Raw genomic sequence first — 25,711 nt, forward strand, 5'->3', positions numbered from 1 at the left:
AAAAGGCAACTTTTTAAAACTAGATTACACTTAGAATTCCTTTTTCCAACAGCGTGGGGAAAGTTGCTGCTCAACTTGAGAGAGGGATCTACTTTAAAATGCGTACTGAGTCAAGATTGCAAGATTTCACGATTTAAAAGGGTCGGTTGAAACTATCGAAGCCGTCTTTTTCCCGATGCATTTATTTGACTACTTTGCCTGTCGTCGTCAAAGAAGAGATGAGGGGGATTTTGAATTTTCCATCCATCCCTCCGTTTTCTTTACCACTTTTAGAGGCTTGGTGTCTTGCTTAAGGACACTTCAACATGGCCGCCGGGGGAAGTGAGGATCGAACCGGCGACCCTTCGTTTGCTAGACGGCCGCTCTGGAAGGAATTTTTAATTGTAATCATAATGAATAAAACTTTTTAAGTCGTACAACATTTTTATTCACGCTGTTCTAATTTCTATAGTCATCAACTTACAGATCAGACAGTTTGCCTATAAAGTCGTTTTTTTTTTAACGCCATCGCAGTTTTTCTTTTCAAAATCAACATTTTACTGAACACAAATGAAAATTTCATTCTGTTTTGTAAGGTTTTATTCGAATGTTTCACTCCTTTGGGACAATCCATACATTTTTTCCCCGGTCATGAAAAATGAATAACTACGAATAACGAATTTGTTGGTTTCAAGCAGTCGCATAATGTTTGAGATGAATCGGTAAAATTGAAGATTCCCGACGATGTCATCGACACGTGTCGTTTCAGGATAGTAAAAATGCATTAGAGAAACAAACTGTAGGTGTGACGGACCAAATGGAGGATAGCGTGATGGAAATCCCGCTCACCGTGGACCGAGTGATCTGGTGAGATGCTACGGTTGAAGAAGAAGAAGAAGAAGAAGAAGAAGAAGAAGAAGGATATTTAGTCATAGGGGTCAGCTAAAGCCTCATTCAAACTGTCTGGTTCAAGTGACCCAAATATAGTCTTTTGCTCACACATATAAAAGTAGTGACAAGAAAACACACACACACACACACACACACACACGGGATCAGGTTTTCAAAGATCTGTTTAGGGCCTCAAAATGAGAGGAAATGAATCTGATCTTTGCCAACGCCAGAGTATTCTGAAATCCACAAACTTAATTTTCCCCTCTCACGTCAAGACAGAGTTGTACCTCTACTTGCTTCTCAGTGCTGAGGCTGGGAAGGGAGGTTGTATTTTGACACTGATCCTCGCCTGGTTCAAATAGCGGTTCTTTGAAATTGGAATCATGGCTGTTCATACAGCAATAGTGGTGACCACACAGTCAAATGACTTATTTTTACATCAGATATTAATATATAAGATCTTCTTACGTGAATCCATTCGATTCTGGTTTTGTTAAATGAATTGCAATCTAAGCAGTATTGGTTATGGCATCACATACGCTCCGGTCTACGAGGAGCGGAGACACCCGTGTTCTCGCGAGAGTTGGCTACTTTCCACTGTTTACACCAGTATTTATTAGCGGCAGTCTCCCCCTACCGTCACTGCTGGACAGCCCAGCCGGTGGGTGAATGTGAGCCGCTACTGAGAGGAGGCTTCTTTACCGACATTTCCTTTCGGACACCAGTCGGCTACAGACTCGCTGACACGTTGTTCGGAGCCGCCGCTCGTCTCCAGAGCCGCGGTGGTCCGTCCCGGCTGAGGAATAGTCTCTTTGGTGCCGTCGGCAAGAGAAGCAGGTAAGAGGGAAATATCCAGCTCGTGTTCTCCATTCTGACAGCTGTCAGGATGTCATTGACTGTTAAATTTACTCGACGTCCTTCCTCTCGCTTTGCTTTTGTGTGTGCGTGTGTGTGTGTGCGCGTGTGTGTGTGTTTTGCCGTTGAACCGCTGTGACCACTGATTCGCTACACCGTTCATCTTAAAAAAAACATTTTTTTTGCAATATTAACGGTTGCCATGGTTACAGGCCATTCCCTTCACCCCACAGAATCGACACCGTTTCCCCACCAAGCTTACACGGGAGCCCGGTCACTGTACGCTGGGGTACATCTCCAACACGGACATCGCGTCACGCAGAACTCAATTGAATGTTCGGGTGATTTAGGGATCAACCGGGTGTCAGTAAAGAACCAGGAGGGATATAATTAAGCAACACTTCAACCCCGAAAATTCTAGCGGGGAGCGTCATTTCGGCAGACGAATATTTCCCGAACAGGGATTTTGTGATGTAAAAATGCCACTTGATTATCGACGATCACGTAGGAGCGAGGGGGAACGGTACATTCACGTTCACACAGTTAAATATACGTCTCTTATTTTGCTCCGAGAGGAAGGGGTTCGGATGGAGGAGACGGTTCAGTTTGGGGAAACCAATCTGTGACGTGCAAGTATGGCGAGGCTCTGTCGTTAACCACAGTTCAAAATCTCTCTCTCTCTCTCTCTCTCTCTCTCTGTCTCTCTCTGTCTCTCTCTCACACACACACACACACACACACAGTGGTTGAACCTGAAAGCTGTTGATTATTCTTCAGTGATTTGGTGAAGGGTGTGCTGTATCTGACCTGATGACCTGCCACTACGTGATAGATTTGTTTCTTTTGGGTCATCTTGCTGGCAGTGTGATGAGTTAAGAGGATGCTCTTCTCTCAGGTTGTCTCCCACACACTCAAATACAGATCCCCGCAATACAGCTGAGAAACACATCACCCTACCATGTTTCATTTCAGTTGATAACCATCGATTATTTTTACTGAAGTGAGACGATAAGGACAGGGGGTCTGGCATTTATCCATATGATATCAACATTGTGATATCAGACCAGATATGGACTCAGGTACTGAATATTGTTACGTCATGGTGTAGCATAGGTGTTGTCTTTGCCTGGTTTTAAAGGCTGCATTACAGTAAAGCGGTGCCGTGGAGCGTAGCAGTTATATCCGCATTACACATGATCATTTATCGGAAAGTCAAATTTTGTCGACGTTTTGTTAAATAGCAATAGCCATTCCTACAAAATACTGAGGTGTTCGGGGTGAGAAACACTGAGATATTAGTTTTGTTATCCCCATAGTCCCCCACAACCTGTAGATAAAGAACTTAAGGGACACAATAATAAATAGATAGATAGATGGACAGATGGGGGTGAGGTGAGACCCAACTTTTTAAACTTCAGTTTCTGTCAGTCTTTATTGTTTATGTCGGTGGAGCTTTCAATCACTGCGTCTTCACTCTTGACTTTGTTTTGAACGCCAGGAACTGGTGATTACTGTTAGCACTGTTTATTATGTTTGATCGAAAACAGAGGCTGGCCCATGAAACAGGGTAAGGATTTTAGAGTTAGACCACATTTGAGTGTCAGATACGAGGACGAGGCATAGACTCCTCTCCCCTCCCTTCCCCCTCTCTCCCCTCCTCTCCTCTCCCCTCCTCTCCTCTCCTCTCCTCTCCTCTGTTGTCATTGACGCCGCAGCTTTCAGTGTAAATGCGTAGAGTTTGGGATCATTTCTTTAAGTGAGTTCTGACTCAGCAGGTTAGATCCCGGGGGAGGAGTTACTTGCTTGCTTGGAGGATAACAAGGTCACGCCGGTGTGACTCTACATTTGTCTTACCGTTAGCTAATCTGCCAGGACTGTATAAATGATAAAGAAGGTAATAACTGACCCGAGGATATAGTGGGTTGGGCGTTGACTGTGCTAAGGGGTTGAGCTCTCAGATCAGAGATGAAGTGATGTAACTACCTGTCGCATCCAGTGATGCACGAGACCGTGACAAATCTGGACCAAGAAGAAGATGTTTATTGGTAGCAGTACAGTGTTACTAACACACGGATTTATTCCCGAGTCAGGTTTACATTGAGGTATTTTGATGTACTACTTTAAGTGCTGCGTCATAAAAGTTTCATGGAAATTTGTAAAACTGCCTCAATTTTTGATTTTTTTTTTTTGGTCAAGGTGCTGTATTACAGACAGAAACCAAAGTTTTGATGCCGGGGCGGGGAGGAGCCTATCCCAGGAGTGATTAGGGGCTCAGTATCTTGCTCAAGGTAACTTCAACAAGGTCACAGGGGGAAGTGAGGATCGAACCAGCGAGCCTTCTTGCTGTGAGGCGACAGTGCTGACCACTGCACCGCCGTGATGCCCCTAGAACTGTTCCAGTATGGTTTGTTTTTTACTCAGATAAACAACTCGATAAAGAAGATGTGGTTACACTTTATGTCAGCACTCACTATTAGCTTCAAGCTATACATACATGCCCTACTCTTGATATATTGTGATGTCACAAAGGAGTGATGCAGAAGGAAAAAATATCCTCAGAAGCTCAACACACTTATTTCGGAGTACTTGAAAGGCAAAATATAAGTTTTGGTTGAATTATTACTGCCACAGAAGGTACGAGGAGGATGATTGTTGCTTTGTGTCTGCGAAAAGAGTTCCTGTCCTTTTTTCTTTGAGTTTGCAGTTGAATGTGTGAGATAGGAATTCGATTATGGTTCAGTCAACAAGTCCGGGTAAACATACAAGAAGTTATCGAGCCCCAAGCCGTCAGGCTAATTCCTGTAACACGGTGATCGGCTGGAAACCTCCTACCCTCTGTACTTGCAGTAACAGCTTCTTGCAGGTGCAAAACATATACTTTAACCCCTCCAGAGTAATTGTATTTAACAAGACCAAATATACTGCAGTGTACTACTACTATTGTACAGTTTAGCCCATACTGTCCCAATGTATTTCAACACCAGGATTAGCATCCACAAGCAGTAACAGACCTTAGACATTATGCTTTTAATAATGATAAACATTCATGGGATATGAAATAGAAATCTATGGAGTTATTTATCACATTGTGTTTTCCAAAGTAAGGAATGTTCGATTAAGTCAACTTTAATGTCTCCTCCTCGCAGTGAGACGTTTGCTAATGAATGACTGGTCTTAGATCACTAGCGGTACCGGTCCAAAGCCAAAATCCAGGTAGACTGGTGCTGACGTTGAATCGTGTGAGCTCCTGCAGGTGGTGTGCAGTATTTGTATGAGTTGTGTGTCGTATGCCACAAAAGAAAGAGGATAGTTCGCCGCCATCTGAGTGACAGCGGGAATGGTGGTCGGCAGCTCCGTGTAGACGGGATCAAGGTCCATTTATGGTCAGAAAGATTTGCTTCATTTCAGTCTGACTATTTTCTTCTCAGAGCAGCACAAATCTTTCTGGCTCTTTCACGAAACGAAGACAGTAGCTCATCAAATGTTCAGTGTGCCGCCCTAACCTCCCGTTAGCCTTCATACTGCATATCTATATCTTCATACTGCACATCTATATCTTCATACTGCATATCTATATCTTCATACTGCGCATCTATATCTTCATACTGCACATCTATATCTTCATACTGCACATCTATATCTTCATACTGTATATCTTTATCTTCATACTGCATATCTATATCTTCATACTGCATATCTATATCTTCATACTGCACATCTATATCTTCATACTGCACATCTATATCTTCATGCTGCATATCTATATCTTCATACTGCATATCTATATCTTCATACTGCACATCTATATCTTCATACTGCACATCTATATCTTCATACTGCACATCTATATCTTCATACTGCATATCTATATCTTCATACTGCATATCTATATCTTCATACTGCACATCTATATCTTCATACTGCATATCTATATCTTCATACTGCGCATCTATATCTTCATACTGCACATCTATATCTTCATACTGCACATCTATATCTTCATACTGCATATCTATATCTTCATACTGCACATCTATATCTTCATACTGCACATCTATATCTTCATACTGCATATCTATATCTTCATACTGCACATCTATATCTTCATACTGTATATCTATATCTTCATACTGTATATCTTTATCTTCATACTGTATATCTTTATCTTCATACTGCATATCTATATCTTCATACTGCACATCTATATCTTCATACTGCATATCTATATCTTCATACTGCACATCTATATCTTCATACTGTATATCTATATCTTCATACTGTATATCTATATCTTCATACTGCACATCTATATCTTCATACTGCATATCTATATCTTCATACTGCATATCTATATCTTCATACTGTATATCTATATCTTCATACTGTATATCTATATCTTCATGCTGCACATCTATATCTTCATACTGCACATCTATATCTTCATACTGTATATCTATATCTTCATACTGCATATCTATATCTTCATACTGCACATCTATATCTTCATACTGTATATCTATATCTTCATACTGTATATCTATATCTTCATACTGCATATGCAGTGTGTTACTCATCAGACTCAGCTGCAGTTTTGTTTCAGTCCAAACCCAAACGCAATGGCAGGGATAAGATCTTCCCAAATAAATGTCTGACCTGAGTCCTGTGAGGATTTGTGGCAAATTTGAAGAAATTCACAATGTTCCTGAGATGTCAAGAGAATAAGAATAAAACGACCACCCGACCAAACATCAGACGTCTGGCCTATGGCCGTCAGCAGCCCGGAACATCCTCAACGCCAGCAAAGAGACTCCTTCCAGGGGTCAACAACAGACCATCTGTGTTTGTCAGTGTTGTTCAGCTCTCGAGGCTGTAAATATTTCACACTGGGACTCATAAGGGCTCATACGTATCCACAAGAGAGCTGAAAGGATTCTTATGTATGGATACAAGACCATATGATAAAGTCTATATGTGGGCCATCTTTTACTGCACCGTATGGATGCCAAGCTACCAAGCTCAACACACTGACCAGCCCCCTGGATCATGTGTGTGTACGTGTGTGTGTGTGTGCGCGCGCGCGTGTATACGGGGCGATGTCTTTTATCGTCAGCATTGTCGAATACAAAAAATTACACCGGTTCCCTGCTGCCACTCACACACATCATTACACTCAAACACACATCTCTAAACACATCTGTGAGGACTGTATTTACACTGTAAATATGTATAGTACATACAGTAAATACAGTATAAATGTATGTGTGTGCGTGCATATATTTATATATAATTAACTTCTAATCGGGGTATATGTATGTGTGTGTGTGTGTGTGTGTGTGTGTGTGTGTGTGTGTGTGTATACACATACACTTACACATATACCCAGATTAGAAGTTAATTAGTTAATTGGTCACTTTATTTATGCGTCAATAACGATGGAGGTCAGTGGAATGTCTTCACAAGCGGAGCTGAGTAAGGGTGTGTGTGCGCGCGCGTGTGTGTGTGTGAGTAGTATATTAGGAATAAGAGGAAGCGAGAGGTTTTTGATCAAATCAATTCTTCCCTTTTCCTGTGTGTTCATGTTTATTGTTGATTTGAAATATTTCCACTGTCTCTTGCGTCTTTCCACTTTAAAATGAGTGAAATAAGCAGAGACACACCCTGTTAATGCCGAGCGTCGCGCATCTTAAGGTACAATGGGAAACGTAGGATTTCAGTCAATGAATGGAAACATTTAACTGCAGGTTTTCTGCTGCTACATAGGAGGTTTGATGGGTTTTTTTTTGTATCTGTCGTGCGTCAGATTTCCCTCGACTGCATAGGGATGTTGTGTTTGGTAAAATGAATATTCAAATGTTCACACTGAGGATGAGGACCCGCTCGCCTCGTCGCTGCGGTAGAGGGATAGTTTGAGCTGTTCTGAGATTCACATTCATTTGACTTGTCAGTCCAATATTTTATCTTGAGAAACACATGATGTCCCCTCCCTCCCCTCACCCCCCCCCCCACCCACCTCTGTGAAACCAATCCTCCTGTGAACTTCATACACAAATTCCTCAGTCTAATTTGAGAAGTGACACACTTTCTTCCCACCCGGTCCTGGGCTCTCCACTCCGTGTCTCCCTCTGCCCTCCACTCTTCTTTCCTCACCCTCTCACACTCCTCTACTCAAACACAAACAAACTTCTTTCTTATTGATCGTTGTTTTTTTTTTTTCTCTTTCAGGCATCTTGTTATGAAGATGATTCCTTGTTAGCCTAATAGCATTCCGCTGTTTCAGCGACAGCAGAGCATCAAAAATGTATAGATAAGTAAACATGCAATCCAAACACAAGGAATTAAAACAAAGGGAACAATGGAGAACTCCAGCTCAAGTTTCTATTTTTCTGTTATTATCACATCAAACAGGCTGCACGGTGGTGCAGTGGTCACCACTGTTGCCTCGCAGCAAGAAGGTTCCGGGTTCAAGTCCCTGCTCCAGCACAGGATCTTTCTGTGTGAGTCTCCATGTTCTCCCTGTTCCTGTGTGGGTTCTCTCTGGTACTCCAGCTTCCTCCCACAGTCCAAAGACATCAAGAGGGGACGAGGCTGATTGATACTCTAAATTGACCGTAGGTGTGACTGTGAGTGTGAATGGTTGTTTGTCTCTATGTGTTGGCCCTGTGATGGACTGGTGACCTGTCCAGGGTGAACCCCGCCTCTCGCCTGAAAGCCGCTGGGATAGGCTCCACCCCCCTGTGACCCTTAACAGGAAGAAGAAGATGGATGGATGGATCACATCAAACAGTTTAAAGCCTAATAACCTAAATGGAAGGGGAGCATGTAGTGAGGTGGTAGAAAATCTCAAATCTCTGTTCTTTCTAGCTTTTTTGACAATCACTGTCAGAACCCCGCCCTGCTCCCTCATCAAATGTGAGGCTCACCAGAGCTGCTGTTCCTCCATCTTGTAAAAGTTTATTGATCTCCACTGAGTACCACTGCAGTTCTCCAACATTTTGCCGGACGTCATCATATCAGCTCTTCGAGGAAGTGCGCCATCCTCTTTACACGATCCCTTGTAAACTCTTTGCCTCAAGATGTCATCAGTCACTCTGAAGTCATGGTCAGGTGTCTTTGAAACGAGCAGGAACAAAAATCGGATCAGTTGGTCAGCAATTTCAGGGAACGCATGTAAATATTGGCATGTCAAAGTACGAGCAAATGTGTCTGTTTTTCTCAGTCTTGGTCGAGTGGCCAAAATTAATGTGGGCCCAGTTTCCTCAAGCCTCTGCCTCTTTGGTCATGATGAGGAGCCAACAATTTTCCAGATGTTTTGCAAATAGTCCTTTTACATATTCACAAAGTTTGGGACAGTGGCAAAATCCAATGTTGTGCATCCCTTCTTCATACGGTCTGGTATCCATTGACACGTTGGCAAATATGTCTGCAGAGAAAGAAACCCACTTAGACTGAAAACACCTTTCAAGCCTTAAAACGTGCTCAGTGTTCTATTTTAGGTGGACACTCTTAACCGCTGTGGTGAAAGTAGGGTAATAACTTATTTAATGCTCCTATCCAGTTTCAATGGTTTAATTTATCTAGGCATGAAGAGATAATAAAGCCTGTTCCGTGTAATAACAAGTTAATTACAATATAATAAGTGTGTAATATATTTAACTTGTTTCCATGTAGCAACTGCAAAGAAATAGGCCAAATGTAACAATGTCAGTATGTTTACATACATTAACATTGTAGAAATGATTGGCCTTTACAAATGTCTGATTACAACGATTTTATCAAATGCCAATCATGCAATCATGAATGCACAGGAGGAGATACACACGTCCACAGGTACACACGCCTGCTATACTTTAAGTATGTAGTAGTTTAATGCGTTGTTTGTGAATGGTAATTAGGGGGTTTAGAAATAAATTATGTCCTCGCTCACAGAGTTCTCTGTCGGATGCAGACGAGTCTCAGTATGCTTCCTATAAACAGCAGTGATGTCGCAGGTGTGAGCAGAGAGTGCGCAAGTGCAACAGGCCGCGCAGCGACACCTGACCAGGCGCCTTTGTCCGCACGTTTGTCTTTTACATGACCGTTTAGTTCTCAGTCAGAGACAAAAAAGTCATGCGCAGTCTTGGTTTTTGTTTCAGATTAGTTTTTTTGCCGTGAACAAAGTTTTTGTCTTAGTTGTTGATGAAAACTTCACCGTGCATTAATTATACATCAGCTGTGGGGTCTGAGCTTCATTTCTGTGGCGCTGCCTCTTGCATAATTAATATTTGTAGCTGTGGCCCAGTTACCACCACAGTAGACAACCCACACACAAAAAAAAAAAACCCAACAAAACTTGTGTGAATTTAGTCCGTTTTCAAAGCAGTAATCAGAAATCATGGATCAGTAACCTGCAAAATCTTTTCGTGAAGAGATCTGGCCTTCAAAATAAAAGTTAAAATGCCTTTTTATTATTAAGTTGTTGTTTTTTTTTCAGAGCTGGCTTTGAGTCTTAAGCAATTCTGTTGCTAGCTCGTTGTTAGTAGCTGATGTTAGTAGCTCCATCATATTCGATGTTATTGTTATTATCCGTGTGGATGCTAATTGATGACATTTTTTGGGGGTCTCAAAGTCGTGTGTAATGGACGTTGTTGAAGTGCGGATTGACTTTGCTCCAATTGCCAGAAGACGAGTTTTCTGTGTTTTATTTCCTTACGTTCCATTTTTTTGTCGTGTCTCTTTGGTCGCAGCGTCTGTCCGTGTCTGAGCCTCTCTGTGAGGCATTTTGCTCATTAAATGTGTGTTTTAGTTGAGGTCTGAGCTGACTCTTTACCGGCAGCTTGCGTTTATCGCTTGTTCCCCGATATGTAAACCTGTCGAACCATGTGTTTCTGGTGTAACAGACCTGGGCAAGTGGCAGATGCCTGTGTGTGTGCTTGTGTGTAGGTGTGTGTGTGTGTGTGTGTGTGTGTGTGTGTGTGTGTGTGTGTGTGTGTGTGTGTGTTTATTGTTTTTCTTGGTGTCTTGTCAAGTTTCCATCACTGCTGTCTAAGCAGATAAATACCCATTGCCTCTGACCCAGGAATCACTGCTGATTCAATTTCACCGACAGGACAAAAGCCAGATGTTAGTGGGTGTTTCACCCAGGGTCAGAGGGGTTCTAGTGTAACTGTACGGAACTGAAATTGGGTTTCCTCTTATTAACAGCTCTAGAAGCAAGCAGGTACCACGCTTTATATCCTCCAGACTCCCTCTGACAAACGGTATTTTGCGTTCCGACCTGACCATCAGTCCCGCTGTTCCAACAGAAGCTGCTGCATCATTCACTGGTTACCTGATTATTAGAGCTTTTCTCGGATCTTGCAGCTGAGATGGACTCTTTCCTTTATCTCGGCCCTTCGTCCTGCTCATCAGTCTGGTTGCTTCTGGTGCTGCTTTGGCAGGAGCCCCAAATCTCACGAATAGAAATGAAAAAAAAAGAAAAAAGAAGAAGAAGCACCAATTGTAACTTGAATTTCGCAGTCTCAAAGATGATATCATGACACTGTCAGATCCGTCAAACTTGGTGTCTCGAGAAGTACACATTGATTCATAAGGGAGATGCTATGTTATTTATTCATTGCAGGTCAGCAACCATTCCATCCTTCTCCACTGGAGCTTGTTTCGGGATTAGCTGGAGCATCAGTCCCTCTTGCTCCCTCCTCCTCCCTGCTGTTCCCGCCATGCAGCTGTCACTGCTATTAATAATTGCAGGGCCACAGACCCCCCCCCCATGAAAACATCTTTCCTCCTTCCATCCTTGCATTCCCTCCCCTTCCCTCTCTCCTCTTACACAACATAAGGTCCTCCATTGATTTTCCACTCTGAGATAGTGTTACTGAATGCCCTGCACCTGTGGTCACAAACACTGTACAACAGTTAGAAAGCTCTAAAACTAGCCTCTGTCTGTCTTCTTCTTATAAGGAGAAGAAAACCTCAGTGCAGTCGTGCTGCGCATCTTGGGAGAGATGCTGCCAACCCAGCTGGAGCGCGCGGCGCTTCTCGGTGTCGTCCGTGGTTCATCCGTGTGGCCGCTGACATTGTCTCATTATTTTCCTAGATACCTTTCTTGGTGTGGACGAGATTTAAGCTCGAGCGCATAGAAACATTTTGGACAAACCCTTTTAGGCATTAGAAAATGACTGCCTGGATTTAGTAAAAGGGGGGCCTATCACAATTATCTGGAAAGGCTTGGAAATGTAGTTTGGTCTTTTCTTCGCATGTGTATGGGTGCAAATAATGAGAAGGAGATTATGTCAATGGCAGGTGCAATGCGATTTACTAAGGTTTGTGGGATTTTAGTACCAATCGTGTCGATATTTATCTGGGTTTTTTCTTTTTGTTTTGTTTTTGATCAAGTTTTGTTCTGAAACATGGAGATCTGCTCTCCCTGTCAGTTACTGCTTTTAAAGATGCTCCTAATTTGACTTCTGGCTCTTTTCAGATTATATTTTGGACTCTTTGGTCCTGCACTTGGCTGCAATATTTTCTTATCTAATCACATTTTATCCTATTTTTATCCTCTTTTAGGTCCACTCTTCTTCAATCTTTTTTTTTTTTTTTTTTTTTTGTCTTTTGGGTATTTTAGGGTTTTGTTTACGATTTATTTAATATGTGGCTCACACATACAGTACTCATCGGCGCCTCCTTTGCCTCCAGCTTCTTATAACCCTGAAAAATATATATTTATATGTAATACATTTATGGTGTAGGAAAGAAACATGCGACATTACGTATGACACCTAAGGTAGGACACAGAACAATTTGCTGAGGCGAGAATCAGCAGGGAAGATTCACAGCAGCCGTGTAAATATGTGTGTGTCCTCATAAGTCAGAACCCCACTGCGGCTTTAAAGTGAGGTAATCGGAGTTAAAGCGAGTATTGGGCTGATTTGGGGGCGACTTAAATTTTAGTTTTTTTTCCATCTTTTGCTAAAAATGATAAGACGACCTAAGGCCAAGACCCGACTAGAGCAAGCTGTGCGAGGCCAGGTGTGGGGCGCCACCTTGGTGAGACATCAGGAGAGTCCCGTGGAAATAGACGTGTCAAATTCCCTTTTTGGGTGAAGGCGACAGGTAAAATGTCTGGTCCCTGATGAATTGAGAGGTGCATGAAGGAAGCTTGATGAAAATGAAAACAAAAACAAAAAACATCTGTTAAAATTCGATTCTTCCCAGGCAGAGCGACTATAGTAAATATTATTTCTCTTAAGATTTACCAAGACTCCTGTCCTGCATACGGTTAGTGTTTGCTCACAAATGTGCAACAATGCCTGGAAACAGTTGTCTCCCACCTGTCCACTCGGAGCCTGCTATTTATGCTCTGCAATGTATGGTTGTCATAGAGACAGGATTAGCTAGCAGGAGCTGTAAGCAATAGGGGCAAGCGTGTGTGTTGGGTATCAATACTATTTCTGAACACATTCCCTCTCTATTTTAGTGATGTCACCTCTCAGTGTCCCTCACACCAACAAACACTGCTGCTCATTTTATAAATGGACTCTAAGTGAAGTGTGATTGTCTTTCGTCTTCTTTAATAAGCGGCAGAGATGCCACGCGTGTAAAATTCTACCCTAAACTTGTGTTGCACTGTCAAAAAAAGAAAGAAACACTTCACATACCCTGGAAACACGACCCAGCCCACAGGTTCACTTAGGTTAGGTTATCATGTGTGTGTTAATACTGTGTGTGACTTTTGCTAATATGCAGTATACATCAGAGGAAAACTCCACGGCCCGCAGGGACAAGAGTCACTGACTGTCTGCATCTGTTGGGAACATCCACCTCCGTCCACAAAACCTGATCAACGTTATCTTCCTCTATGGATTCCAGACAGAGTCTCCATGAGACTAAAAGTTTAGAATATATCAGTCTTGGTTGCTTTTAAGTCTCCCGACTGTATTGAAGCTCTGCAGTAAAGCCCTGTAGGGTTCCCCTGTAAGCCTCTACGTCTCTCAGAGATTGTGGAAATATCCTTGATAGTTTGGACATGACAGCTTAATGGCTGTTTTCTAAAAATGTGGCATCCTACTGAGTTTTTGTTGAGACTTTGGTTCTGATGGTTTCCATCCATCCCTTTTCCCATTTTCCTCTCTCCCAGCTGACACTGGGAGAGAGGCGGGGTTCACCCTGGGGTTGCCAGTCCGTGGCAGGGCCATCAGGAGCAATTAGGAGTTCAGTATCTTGCTCAGGGATTGTCAGACATGGTCAGCAGGGAAAGTGAGGACTGAACCAGCAAGCCTTTGGTTGCGAGACCGCCACTCCACTTTTGAGCCATGCATCCATCATTTTTTCTACTGTTTATCCTTTTAAGGGTCGCAGGGGGTGGAGCCTATCCCAGCATCCTTTGGGCGAGAGGCTGGGTTCACCCTGGACGGGTCGCCAATCCATCGCAGGGCCAACACATAGAGACAGACAACCATTCACTCTCACAGTCACACCTACGGTCAGTTTAGAGTATCAATCAGCCTCGTCCTCTCTTGATGTCTTTGGACTGTGGGAGGAAGCTGGAGTACCAGAGAGAACCCACACAGGAACAGGGAGAACATTGCTCCGAGGCGACAGTGCTAACCACTGAATACTTCTCTTACATGTCATATCCTCAAGTATTTGTTTTGATGTCATTATACTCAATACCTTTGTTTCCTCGCTCATTTTTCGTGCTATTATTTTTGTGAATGCAGTGCAACGTGTTAACTCCTTTATTACAAAGGAACATACAGAGTTTAAAACAGTCAAGACTTTTGTGAAAACTTAAAATAACTCCAGAGCTTCATACAATCACTCACAGCTTAATGTCATGACTCAAAACGTTACGCTCTTTATTTACTTTCGCACATAGGTCTGTGGTCTCCAAAGTCACAACAAGCATATTTCCTCGACTTTGCATTCAGTGGTGATGCGTCTATCCCCGGGTATGGACTAGTAATTAATAATCCATTGATTTGTAACTTTCCAGCAAACACAGTCTTCTTCGTGCCAATCACATCATAACATCCAGAGCTGATTGTAGCTCATTGCCCAACTTTCCCAAGCTTCCTCCTCACCGACTCAAGAGTTTTCCCTGAGCTGCCATGGTAACACGAAATACCTGGTCAAAAGAAGAAACCAACCGAAAACACAGAGGACACGTCATGTGGAATACGTAATAAGTCTTTTCTGGGAAGCCACAGCCCACCTTTAACCCAGCTCGCCCGCACCCCGTCGACTCACTCCTATGATATCACACTACATCCCGAATAACTCACGATGCTGTGGTTGTGCGAACGGGTTTCACGAGGTTACCGCGTCCCTATTACGCAGCAAATAAATTCGCAGTCCCTGTGGGATATTTGCTAAAAGAGGCAACTTATCGACATCATGTGACATTAAAAAAAAAAAAAAAAAACAGCTCACACCTGCTGGCATTTGACAGTGAGGCAGCAGATGCCATTTTTTTACTGAAAATGAAACGCATGAGGACTACTTTATTTATTATAACATCAACATCAAATGTCATACCACTATAACCAGAAACCCGAGATTACGTTGAGTTATTTGATGCCAGTCACTCACTCCGGACGCACGCACTGACGCTGATGCCCTGTGACTCTGGAGATTAAGGAAAGTCCGCACAAATACGAAGGATGAACAACCTGTGACACGTTTCCAAAGCTTTTTGATTTCAGAAACTCTGAACACATGTTCTTGAAGTTATCGTGAATATTTGGTTTGCATCACTGAAAATGAAACGGACAGAAATGAATTAGGATGCTTCCGTCACAGTAGTACCAGTGGTTGGTGGCCTTATGTTTCCCAGTATTCCGAACTCATGTCCTACTAGCACGATATCACAGGAACACGGTGAGGGAATTTCCTCACATTTGGCCCAAATGTTCACTTGTACTGAAGAATAAGGTGACAGACGAGAAGGTGTAGCGAGTTTGTGGAATGATGCTCCAAAACAGAGCAGCGTACCTCACTGTGATGGGTAGTTCAGTGTTTGGGGAGGTGCATATCAGTTCGGGCTTCGGGCACAGAAAAACTGACAAAACCGGGACCCAGGAATAGCCCAGCACCATGGACGACAATGTTGAATCAGTTCAGAATCACATGTCCGGCTCAAAACTACATCCAGTCTGTATTGGAAATGTAAAATTAAAAATTTGATCACAATTGTCTGCCCGTCGGATCAAATCTCTGAATTTACCTTGACGACCCTTCCAGACCTTCCCCTGTCTCTTTCCTTTGCTCATCTCATCTATTTTACAATCTGTCACTCTCTGCTGCTGTAATCACATTACTCTCTCTCTCTCTCTCTCTCTCTCTCTCTCTCTCTCTCTCTCTCTCTCTCTGTCTATAGATCTGAGGGGGAGCAGAGGAGACCCCGCCCTCTCTGATTGGAGGGGAAATAACCACCAGTACTCAAGCCACACCGACCGTCCTTGTCTGAGTCATGCAGACCTCTGCTTTTCTCCTCCTTTCCCCAGTCCTACTCTTCTCTCTCTTCATCCCCAGCTGCTCCTCTCAGAGTGAGGCGGACCTCATTGTTCAGACACGTAGTGGCCGAGTTCGCGGCATCCGTGAGCCTGTCCCGGACCGGAACCATGTCACTGCCTTTCTGGGCATTCCCTTTGCGGAGCCCCCAGTAGGAAAACGGCGTTTCCGTCCACCTGAGCCCAAACACTCATGGACTGGCGTGTATGAGGCCAACTCCTATCCCAATGCCTGCTACCAGTTTGTGGACACAACGTTCCCTGGCTTCCAGGGCAGTGAGATGTGGAACCCCAACAGGGAGATGAGCGAAGACTGCCTGTACCTCAACGTGTGGGTGCCCTCCTCGCCCAGACCACACAATCTTACCGTGATGGTGTGGATCTACGGCGGAGGTACTAAAGAGGGCATCTGGGATAGTGTATGAGCTAGCCAATATCAGACACATTATTCACAAATAACATTCTAAGTAGAGCAGACGTGGGACAGTCCGATAGAACCAAGGCACAGCCTTATTGCAGACATAAGGTTAGTTCACCTCACCAGCTTGTCTTGGGCTGTAATAGGAAGTTATTAGTGTTCATCTGGACTGCGCATTCGCAAGACACACATGCCTCGGCCACAAGCAGAGCACCAGACTAGCAAAACAAACACCTTTACCTGCCAATATATGATCAAAATATAGCTTTTCAGTAAGACTGAATGATTAAATCTACTCCAACTGTGTCCTTCAGACTCTGTACTCTTGACAGATATTCAGCCCTTGCCAGCGGACATTTTATCTGTTTTACAGGCTTCTACAGCGGTTCTTCTTCATTGGATGTGTACGATGGCCGTTACCTCAGTTACAGCGAGACAGTAATTGTGGTTTCCATGAACTACCGTCTCGGTGCCTTTGGGTTCCTTGCTCTGCATGGCTCATCTGAGGCTCCTGGAAATGTGGGTCTGCTGGACCAGAGGATGGCGCTGCAGTGGGTTCAAGACAACATTCATTTCTTTGGTGGAAACCCCAAACAAGTGAGTTATCATGTTGTTTCTACTTGAGGACCTAAAATATTTTTTTTTAACCCAAACTGTCCGTTTTACCTCTATATACTTGTTCAACAGGTGACCATCTTTGGTGAGAGCGCTGGTGGTGCTTCAGTAGGATTCCACCTCTTTTCTCCAGACAGCCGTCCCACCTTCACCAGGGCCATTTTCCAGAGCGGGGTCCCCAACTGTCCATGGGCCTCAGTCAGCCCCGCCGAGGCTCGCAGACGAGCCACGTTGCTGGGCAAACTGGTGGGCTGCAACGGGGGCAATGACACAGAGCTCGTGGACTGTCTGCGTGGTAAAACTCCACCGGAGCTTATCGACCAGGAGTGGCAGGTAATAACTCGTTCAGCAACCGCTGTCACAGTCAGGAAGCTTAAGGAGGACAATAGAACTTCATTTACAATGCCATTTAGGTAATAATCTCGATGAAGTCCATGCCTTTAATGCATTATAATTCATGATAATGATAATTCAGCACTGTAGAATGAATATATATTCATAAATATTTAGAATGCTTTATGACAATCACTGTCAGATAGAGATGAAGTCAATGCAAGAACAGCACCCAACACTTTTAATTGTTTTTTCAATAACTAACATACAACTTCTGGATGTTGGACATTCCACGCAACTCTGTCTCCGTTTTTTTTTTAAACATTTATAAAAAAGGGACCTCTGAAACCGGATGTGTGATAAAATGATAAATACTGCAATATACATGCCAAGAATGCTCTATCGATGATATAAAACACGCTGGGAAATCGTATAGAAAAACATGGCAATACCTAAAACAACAGACTGTAAATGTTGGAGGGAATTCTCGTGGAAAATATACACAAGATTGTTCATAACACCGAAGATACAGTCAAAATCTTCAGGTTCCATCAGGCCAGACTTTTGGAGAACTTGTGGCGAAGATGATGCAAAAAAAAAAAAACAACTTAAGTTTTCTATTTCTGCACTTTCCTAAAAGGTTTCTGCCTCACAATTTTTACTTAGAAGAATTCTAATTTGACACAGACCCCTGAACCTAAATGCATTTTAATGGGCATCTCGCCGCCTGAACTCATCAGAATCAAAAAGTTCCCACTACAGGATGCACAGACCTGCAGCTACTGAGGCCGATTATAAGGAGGTGGTTACATCCGTTGTACCTGCATGTCAAATGGAAATAGCATTTGGGAAACATGGCCTCATTTTCTACCTTAGAAACCACTCAAAGTTTTTTACAGTGTCCCCTCATTCACCCATGCTGATGATGGAGGCCGCCATGCAAGACGCCAGCCTACTCATCGGGAGCAATTAGGGGTTCAGTGTCTTGCTCAAGGACACTTCAACATGGTCATCAGGGGGAAGAGGGGATTGAACCAGCGACCCTTTTGTCGCTAGGTGGCATCTCACTCCGAGCAATGCCACCCCAAAGAATATGAGGGTCACAATCACAATGAAATTGCATCGTTGAGCCTCAAGAAATTTAAAATATATTCTGAAATATTGACCCCTCACTCCCTTTTTTTCCTCTTTTCTCCTTTTTCTTTTTTCCCTTTTTTTTTCACTCACTATAAGAATATGTAACTATTGTAGGAGTACTTAAAGTATGAACATATTATAAGACAATAAAAAATCTATGACAGTCTATTACAGTCCTGCAAAAAAAAAAAAAGTATGTTAGAAAAGCAGTTTTCAGGTTTAAGGCACTTTCACAAGGGGAGGCTCCTCCCACATTCTGTATACACTCCGTTTTTATATTCAGAATCACCTGCTCCTATTGCCTACGCCCTTACTGCCTACTCCATACTCAAAGTAATGCACCAGCTACTGTCGACTCAATCATAGCACCGATGACGACGTACAATAATGCACATCCCGTCCTCAAAGCATCCCACGACTCTTTGCTCTGCTGTTTGTTCACAAGAGGTTTCCTTGGAAGCAAGCCCTCATTAAGATGTTATGACGACGTCATGTCCTCTTGTTCTGAGCAGGTCCTGCCATGGTCGGCCCTCTTCCGGTTTTCATTTGTCCCTGTGGTGGATGGGGAGGTTCTGCCTGACACTCCTGAGGCCATGCTCAACTCAGGCAACTTTAAAGATACGCAGATCCTCCTCGGGGTCAACCAGGACGAGGGCTCCTACTTCCTCCTGTACGGTGCTCCTGGCTTCAGCAAGGACAATGAGAGCTACATCTCTAGAGAAGACTTCCTTGAAGGTGATGCTCACTTAGCTGACTAGAGGCACAAAGAGCTTGTAAACAAAGATTACAAACAATAGCAAACAACACCATCAGATACCAGCTGTGACCAACCAGAGATGATGATGGAAATCAACCCCAGTAAACCTGCAGGAGAACTATAACTGTCATCGTCTGTCCGGCAGGTGTAAAGCTGAGTGTTCCCCATGCTAACGATATCGGGCTGGAGGCAGTGGTGCTACAGTACACCGACTGGTTGGACGAGAATAATGGCGTAAAGAATCGCGACGCCTTGGATGATATCGTGGGCGATCACAATGTCATCTGCCCTCTGGCGCACTTTGCTCGCACCTATGCACAGCACCACGCCCTCAAGGCCAACATGGGAGGTTCCAACTCTGGAGTGATGAACATTGGAGGAAACTCCCAAGGTAACGTCATCAGCTTTGACCTCTCCTGGCCTATCCTATCCTGTCCTCTCCTTAACCTGGCATGGCCCCATCGGTCAGATAGTCTTCAAGAAATAGGAAATCAAGAGAAAATCGTAACCAATATCAAGGAAACCACAGAAAACAAGACATCTGTAAAGACGAATGATGCGTACCTCCACCTGCGCCAGGTGGAGACAGATGCCTTCAGCTGTAGTGAATGAGATTGAAATGGACTCTTTGGCTGAAAGTCTATGACTTTATAGATTGGGGGCTTTGATCATTATCTTAAAATACTGAGGGCATTTTTTTTTCCCCCAGTTGCTCGACTGCCCTCGTTGCCAAATTCAGTGCCGCAATAGCTTGTTCGCATCTATTATATTTTGGGGAACTTTGCTGGTGCTCTTGGCAGCGAGCTGAGCACTCCCACTTGGCCCTCCTCACCTCTTCTGAACACGTTAGGAAGAGGAAAGCTCTCACATAAGTAAAATGTACCAGACTTAAGGGGGTAGATATGCTTGGGAGCAGCGCGTTTCCCTGTATGTGTGTGTGTGTGTGTGTGTGTGTGTGTGTGTGTGTGTGTGTGTGTGATGCGGATGTGAACAGCAAGCGGCGGTGGTTACTGAGCCAAAAACATAGAACTCCAATTGAGGATATGAATAAATTGTCACATCTTGTCCTATCCGGAAGCGCTTTGTGATTGGCGGTGTACTTGTGTAGTGACATTTAAACTAACAAATCACCTCCTCATTAATGGAGGGATTCAACAGCAGATGTTGGAGACAGAAACAGGAAGCTGTCATGTCCTTTAGCTGGGAATCCCACTTTTAACAGACGTTATTATGAGTCGTCAAGATTAGACCGCTTTTATCATTTGACTTTTGTTATAATAAACTTTAGCAGGCAAGAGGTCATCAGTGCTGTGAGTTGCAGAGTGATTTCAGGCCCTGACCGGGAACAAAACCTGACTACTTCTCTTTTTGTCCCCCCCCTGCTCCTCAAGGAGGTGTCTACCTCTACCTGTTTGACCACCGGGCGTCCAACCTGGCATGGCCCGAGTGGATGGGCGTGATCCACGGCTATGAGATTGAGTTCGTCTTCGGCCTGCCACTGGAGAAGAGACTCAACTACACACTGGAGGAAGAGAAATTGAGCCGGCGCATGATGAGATACTGGGCCAACTTTGCACGCACCGGGTGAGAGGCAGTGAATCCCTCTTCCATGCTCTTATCAAGGAAACACCGTAAATCAGTAGCAACACGCATGAACTTTCACCGACAGTCTGGTCAACCCAGAGGTAGAAGGACACTCATTTAAACCTCTGGCACACATGTATCTTCAATATGTACAAGTATAGATCAGCACAAACCAATGGTGATATCTGTTTTACAGTCTCGGGTGAAAACCAGAACCTTGAGTAAATAGTGCTGCTAGAATGTTTGGTTCGTGAGGAATGTGTTGAGCTGAGCTTCTTTTCTGTCGCGTCTCTAGCAGACAAGCTTTATTTTAAGCCATTTCAACATTAGCACAATATTCCCATTCCTTTTTCATCCACAGAAATCCCAACGTGAACCAAGATGGGACAGTGGAGAGCAGGAAACGCTGGCCTCTCTTCACTGTCAGTGATCAGAAACATGTTGGACTCAATACTGAACCAATAAGGATCTACAAAGGTCTGAGGAACCAGATGTGCGCTTTCTGGAACCGCTTCTTGCCACGCCTTCTAAACATCACTGGTAAATACGTGACATTTCCTCATAACTCTCCATTTTTCTTCCGCTTAAACTCAAGGCACACTCACACAGAGAGGAACCAGATATTACAGCAAACTTGTTCAGCTGGTTCTGCTGGCCTGCCAGTCTTTGCTCTTAAGATTGGACTGGACCCTGCAAACAATTTGCTCCGTAAGATCTGGCTCACTTCAACTTTAAAACCCAAAGCAGAGCAGTCAAGTCTGGAAAAGCCATCAAAGAGAATTTACTCCCGAATGGTCTTTGCCTGCTTTAGGGAAGTGAACTAAGTGAAGTTAACTAAGGGCTCGTTTCCACCGGCCCCAACACGGTACTAACCGTTACCATTTTGGTTCCTGCTCCGCTGGGGTTCCAAGCAAGTAGAGCGGCGACTAAAATGTGACATAAACACATAGCGGGGCGCTGATAGAGAAACTTATCCGCTTACGTCTTCTACTTGGTATCATCTTGGTCTCGGCAGAATAATGGAAGATGTCTTGGTAAAATCTTGAATGCTTTTCTCGGCTGTTCTGTTTCACCGCTTGAAGCCTTGCCCGTCTGTCGTCCCTCACTTTTAGTTGAAGCAAAAACCACAGACCGAGCAACAGGCAGAACGCTGCCTCCGTGTCCTTCATTGTTGTTGTTGTGTCGCACACAAATGACGCCGGGGAACTCTCGGCCGGTGAGTCCACCCACGCTGACGCGGTACCAAGCGCTGGTGGAAACGCACTCGTACTGAGCTGAAGTGAGGCGGTGGAAACGCCCACTAAGATTATGCTCAACGGTTGCTATGGAAAAAGGGCAGAAAATGACAAGATAATGATATTTTATCAGCTACATACCTAGAAATACTTGAACTGCTTCATCCTCCCAACCTGTCTTGCTCTCTCTGATTCCAAAGCCTGTAGCTCCTCTTCTTTGAACATCCCAGTTCAGGATGTTGGTTTGTCCAGACGTAATCCTCCTTGTCCTTTCTTCCAAAATCGGCCATGATTTGTAGCAGCAGTTGCTCTAGTTGTCAACAGATATGTGGTTTTAGGGCAGACAGCTTCCATCCTGCAAGCCTTATCAATAACATTCCTTTTAGACATTTCCAAAGACTCACATTTGTGACCAGGAGGAGGATTTTACTCAAGAGGCTGTGGAAATGTTTGGAGATTTAAACAAAGAGGATTCAGATTGGGACTTCATAGCCAATGTGGCACATTGGATAAAGTTAAGACCCAAGACAGGAAACAACTTCTGAACTAAAAACAAGAAAGCCCCAGAAAACAGAAGCGGAACATCATATCATGATCCCTGCCTTCCTTGAGCCGCAGGGATTCCCACACCCTCTGGTGCACGTTGGTCCACACTTACCGGAGTCAATGGGGGGTCAAGTGAGTGTGGATTATTGAAGGGAGGGAGGGGACAGGTTGGACCACCTGTTTCAAAAAGAATCCCTCATGGTTTATTCCTTAAAAAACCACAATCGGGCCAGGACTAAATGAAGAATTCGATCTTGCACCTTTCTGGTGAAGCTTTGTGTAGGTTGTACTCGGTACGGTTGGTCAGTCCGAATATTTATACAGTTTAAGTTGATAAATTTTCCTCTCACTGGCTGTTGGCAGTTTCACACACATTTTTGATATTTCGCCGGGGTTTCTTTTATGTCATACTCATCCGGTAACTAAGTGTATTTCCTATCATGACTTAGACTTAAAATCTCTGCGCTGCCGGCACACGCGATAACTGGCTTCGAACCTCGTCGTGCCTCCTTTATCGTAGTTTAGCGCACTTTCTTTTTTGCGAAACGTTTGGTTCCGTTGACTGAAGTTGCGGTATTTCCGTACATGTCGCTGTAACGCAAACCCTGATATATTTGCGTGTATTTTTAAAAAAAAAACGTTTTTTTTTTTTAAAATTCCATTGATCTATTTCTAGAAGTGCTGTGATTGTTGCACTGGCGGGGAGATGCTCTCTCTAATTCCGTCGTAGGCTTAGATGTGCAATGACAGTAAAGGCGACTCAAATTCAAGGTACGATTAGGCTTGTGAAGTGCAACTAAATGAGCCCGAAAGTGGTTCCAGGTATGTGACCCTAAAATAACAACGCCTCGTGACTGTGTACGATTTATTTACAGTAAATGTGAAACATGACACATGCAAAGACTGTGTAAGAGAAAAATACATGATTTTCTTAGGATGGCTTTCTCTACTGCCCCACTGCTAGCACGCTAGGGTATCGATTGGCTTTTGTCCGCCTCCAAATACGACAGACAAAGAAATATAACTGCTAAAAACTTTTGTTCCTTTTAAAGCAGAAGCATGGCATTTCTGTGGAGGAAGCGCTCCAAACACAGCACCGAGCGAATCCTCGAATGTGTACGACGATAACTCTGTGTCTGTCTGTCTCATACTAGACAACATAGACGAGGCAGAGCGTCAGTGGAAGGTGGAGTTCCATCGCTGGTCCTCCTACATGATGCACTGGAAGAGCCAGTTTGACCACTACAGCAAGCAGGAGCGCTGCACTGATCTCTGAGAGAACAAGCCATGGGGGGCACAGACACACTCTCCTCCATAGCCCCCTTCTGTTCTTCTGTGTCCTGTTTCAATACACACACAGACAAATACATACACACACACACACACACTGATGGTCCTTATTTATATTATTTATACTATTTATACATTTGTTGTGTCTCCTGTACATGCGTGCGCGCGCGTGTGTGTGTGTGTGTTCGTTTGTATGTTTGCTTCAGGGCTACGAAGGGAACTTGTCATCAATATGGAGGAATATTAGAAAGGTCAAAGATGTCTCATTACCTCGGGTGTGTGTGAGTGTGAGAGTGTGTGCGTGTGCGAGCGAGCGTGCGTGCGCATGTGCGTGTCTGCGTCTGTGTGAGTGAGTCACTTGTCGATAATCTCACAGTTTTTATTCCTTCTTTTCAACATATCAGGGTTTTATTGTTTGGACTCAAAGGCACTGTCTCATGTTTCTGTCCACTCTTGTTCACCACCGCTACCACGACGACTGATCCCTCCCTCCGTCCGCTCTCATCCTTTTGTGGGTTTCTCATCGCCAAACGCCATCAGCCAGGTTACTTCCTGAATATTTCCTGTGTAGGCGGATCACTACTTCCTGCTAGCTAAACTGATCGATAAGACTTCCGTCCTCAACGTTTCTCCTGAACATGATAAGTAACAGATAGTGGGACGCTTGAGACTGATCTTATTGATCTATCAACCGATGATCACACAGTCGACTGTTCCGTGACGTTACCTGCTCTGACACGTCTTATTGAAATCGACTGAACTCCAATCAGCCTGTCTCTTTCCTTGACAATCAAAGCCTGTCATCCTTTTATTTTCTTCCCAATATTCCACTATTATTGCGTAGCAGTTACAAACAGTAATTCATGGTTCAGTGCTAGCTGGTCTAAAGATCAAAGGTCAAACATATCCGAAGGGGGGAAAAAAAACTTCCATGAACGTCACTGGTGATGTAGAATAAAATTTAAAAAAAGGAAACTGGATGAAGTGCATGATAACTTGACTCAGTAATGTTGCTGATATTAAAACAAACACATAAAACTGTTACAGTAGCCAATAATATGGCTTGTGTGTGTGTGTGTGTGTGTGTGTGTGTGTGTGTGTGTGTGTGTGTGTGTGAAAGAGAGAGATCCCTCCCTTGCAGTTCATTCCAGACCTTGCATCATCTCTTTTTCAGCTCTGTCTTCTTCTCATCTTACCTCATATATTAGTTTTCCTCCCGTCTCCTCGTTGTTTCCTTCCTTCTCCCTCCGCTCCTCTGGCATCTGTTCCACTCCCTCCATCAACTCCCTTGTCTTCCTCCTCTTTAATCTTCCTCTCCTCTCTGGCTGTCATCTTCATTTCTAATCAGCCTCCACCCATCCTCCTGTTTATTCTGCTCTTTTCTTTTCATCCTTCCCTCGTCCTCTTCCTCCCTGCCTCCCCCCCCCCCGTGTCAGACCTCCATCTTTCCCCTTGCTCGTCCCTTCTTGATCCACCCATCTCTAGCTCTCTCTTCCTCGTGGAACTTTCCACTCTTCATCATCTTCCTAATCTTTCCTTCCACCCCCCCCCCACACACACACACACACTCCCTCCATCCTCC

The 25,711-nt window shown here is 43.9% G+C and overlaps 1 protein-coding gene across 2 annotated transcripts; it reads left to right on the forward strand.

The window, feature by feature from the left end:
• Nucleotides 1-1,474: 1,474 nt before the first annotated feature.
• On the forward strand, nt 1,475-25,087 carry ache (acetylcholinesterase (Yt blood group)). 2 transcript variants are annotated; one of them, XM_086196917.1, is made up of 9 exons: nt 1,475-1,710; nt 16,082-16,607; nt 17,006-17,229; nt 17,320-17,580; nt 19,230-19,452; nt 19,620-19,865; nt 20,866-21,058; nt 21,420-21,598; nt 23,994-25,087. In XM_086196917.1, the coding sequence occupies exons 2-9, from the start codon at nt 16,175-16,177 to the stop codon at nt 24,113-24,115; spliced, it is 1,881 nt and encodes a 626-aa protein (XP_086053043.1). In that variant the 5' UTR covers nt 1,475-1,710; nt 16,082-16,174; the 3' UTR covers nt 24,116-25,087. The 2 variants fall into 2 exon arrangements, with proteins under 2 accessions (XP_086053043.1, XP_086053044.1); XM_086196918.1 differs by lacking the exon at nt 1,475-1,710 and adding an exon at nt 3,923-4,016.
• Nucleotides 25,088-25,711: the final 624 nt, after the last annotated feature.

Source organism: Aulostomus chinensis, chromosome 24 (genome assembly GCF_037954235.1).
Source record: "Aulostomus chinensis isolate RoL2024-O1b breed Wild chromosome 24, RoL_Achi_v1.0, whole genome shotgun sequence".
Classification (NCBI taxonomy): domain Eukaryota; kingdom Metazoa; phylum Chordata; class Actinopteri; order Syngnathiformes; family Aulostomidae; genus Aulostomus; species Aulostomus chinensis.

Bases quoted from the DNA above. Each gene is read 5' to 3' on its own strand.
- ache (XM_086196917.1), top strand. From the start codon at position 16,175: ATGCAGACCTCTGCTTTTCTCCTCCTTTCCCCAGTCCTACTCTTCTCT. The intron at 17,230-17,319 runs GTGAGTTATCAT...CTTGTTCAACAG, and splicing joins TTGGTGGAAACCCCAAACAA to GTGACCATCTTTGGTGAGAG. The intron at 21,059-21,419 runs GTGAGAGGCAGT...TTTCATCCACAG, and splicing joins GCCAACTTTGCACGCACCGG to AAATCCCAACGTGAACCAAG.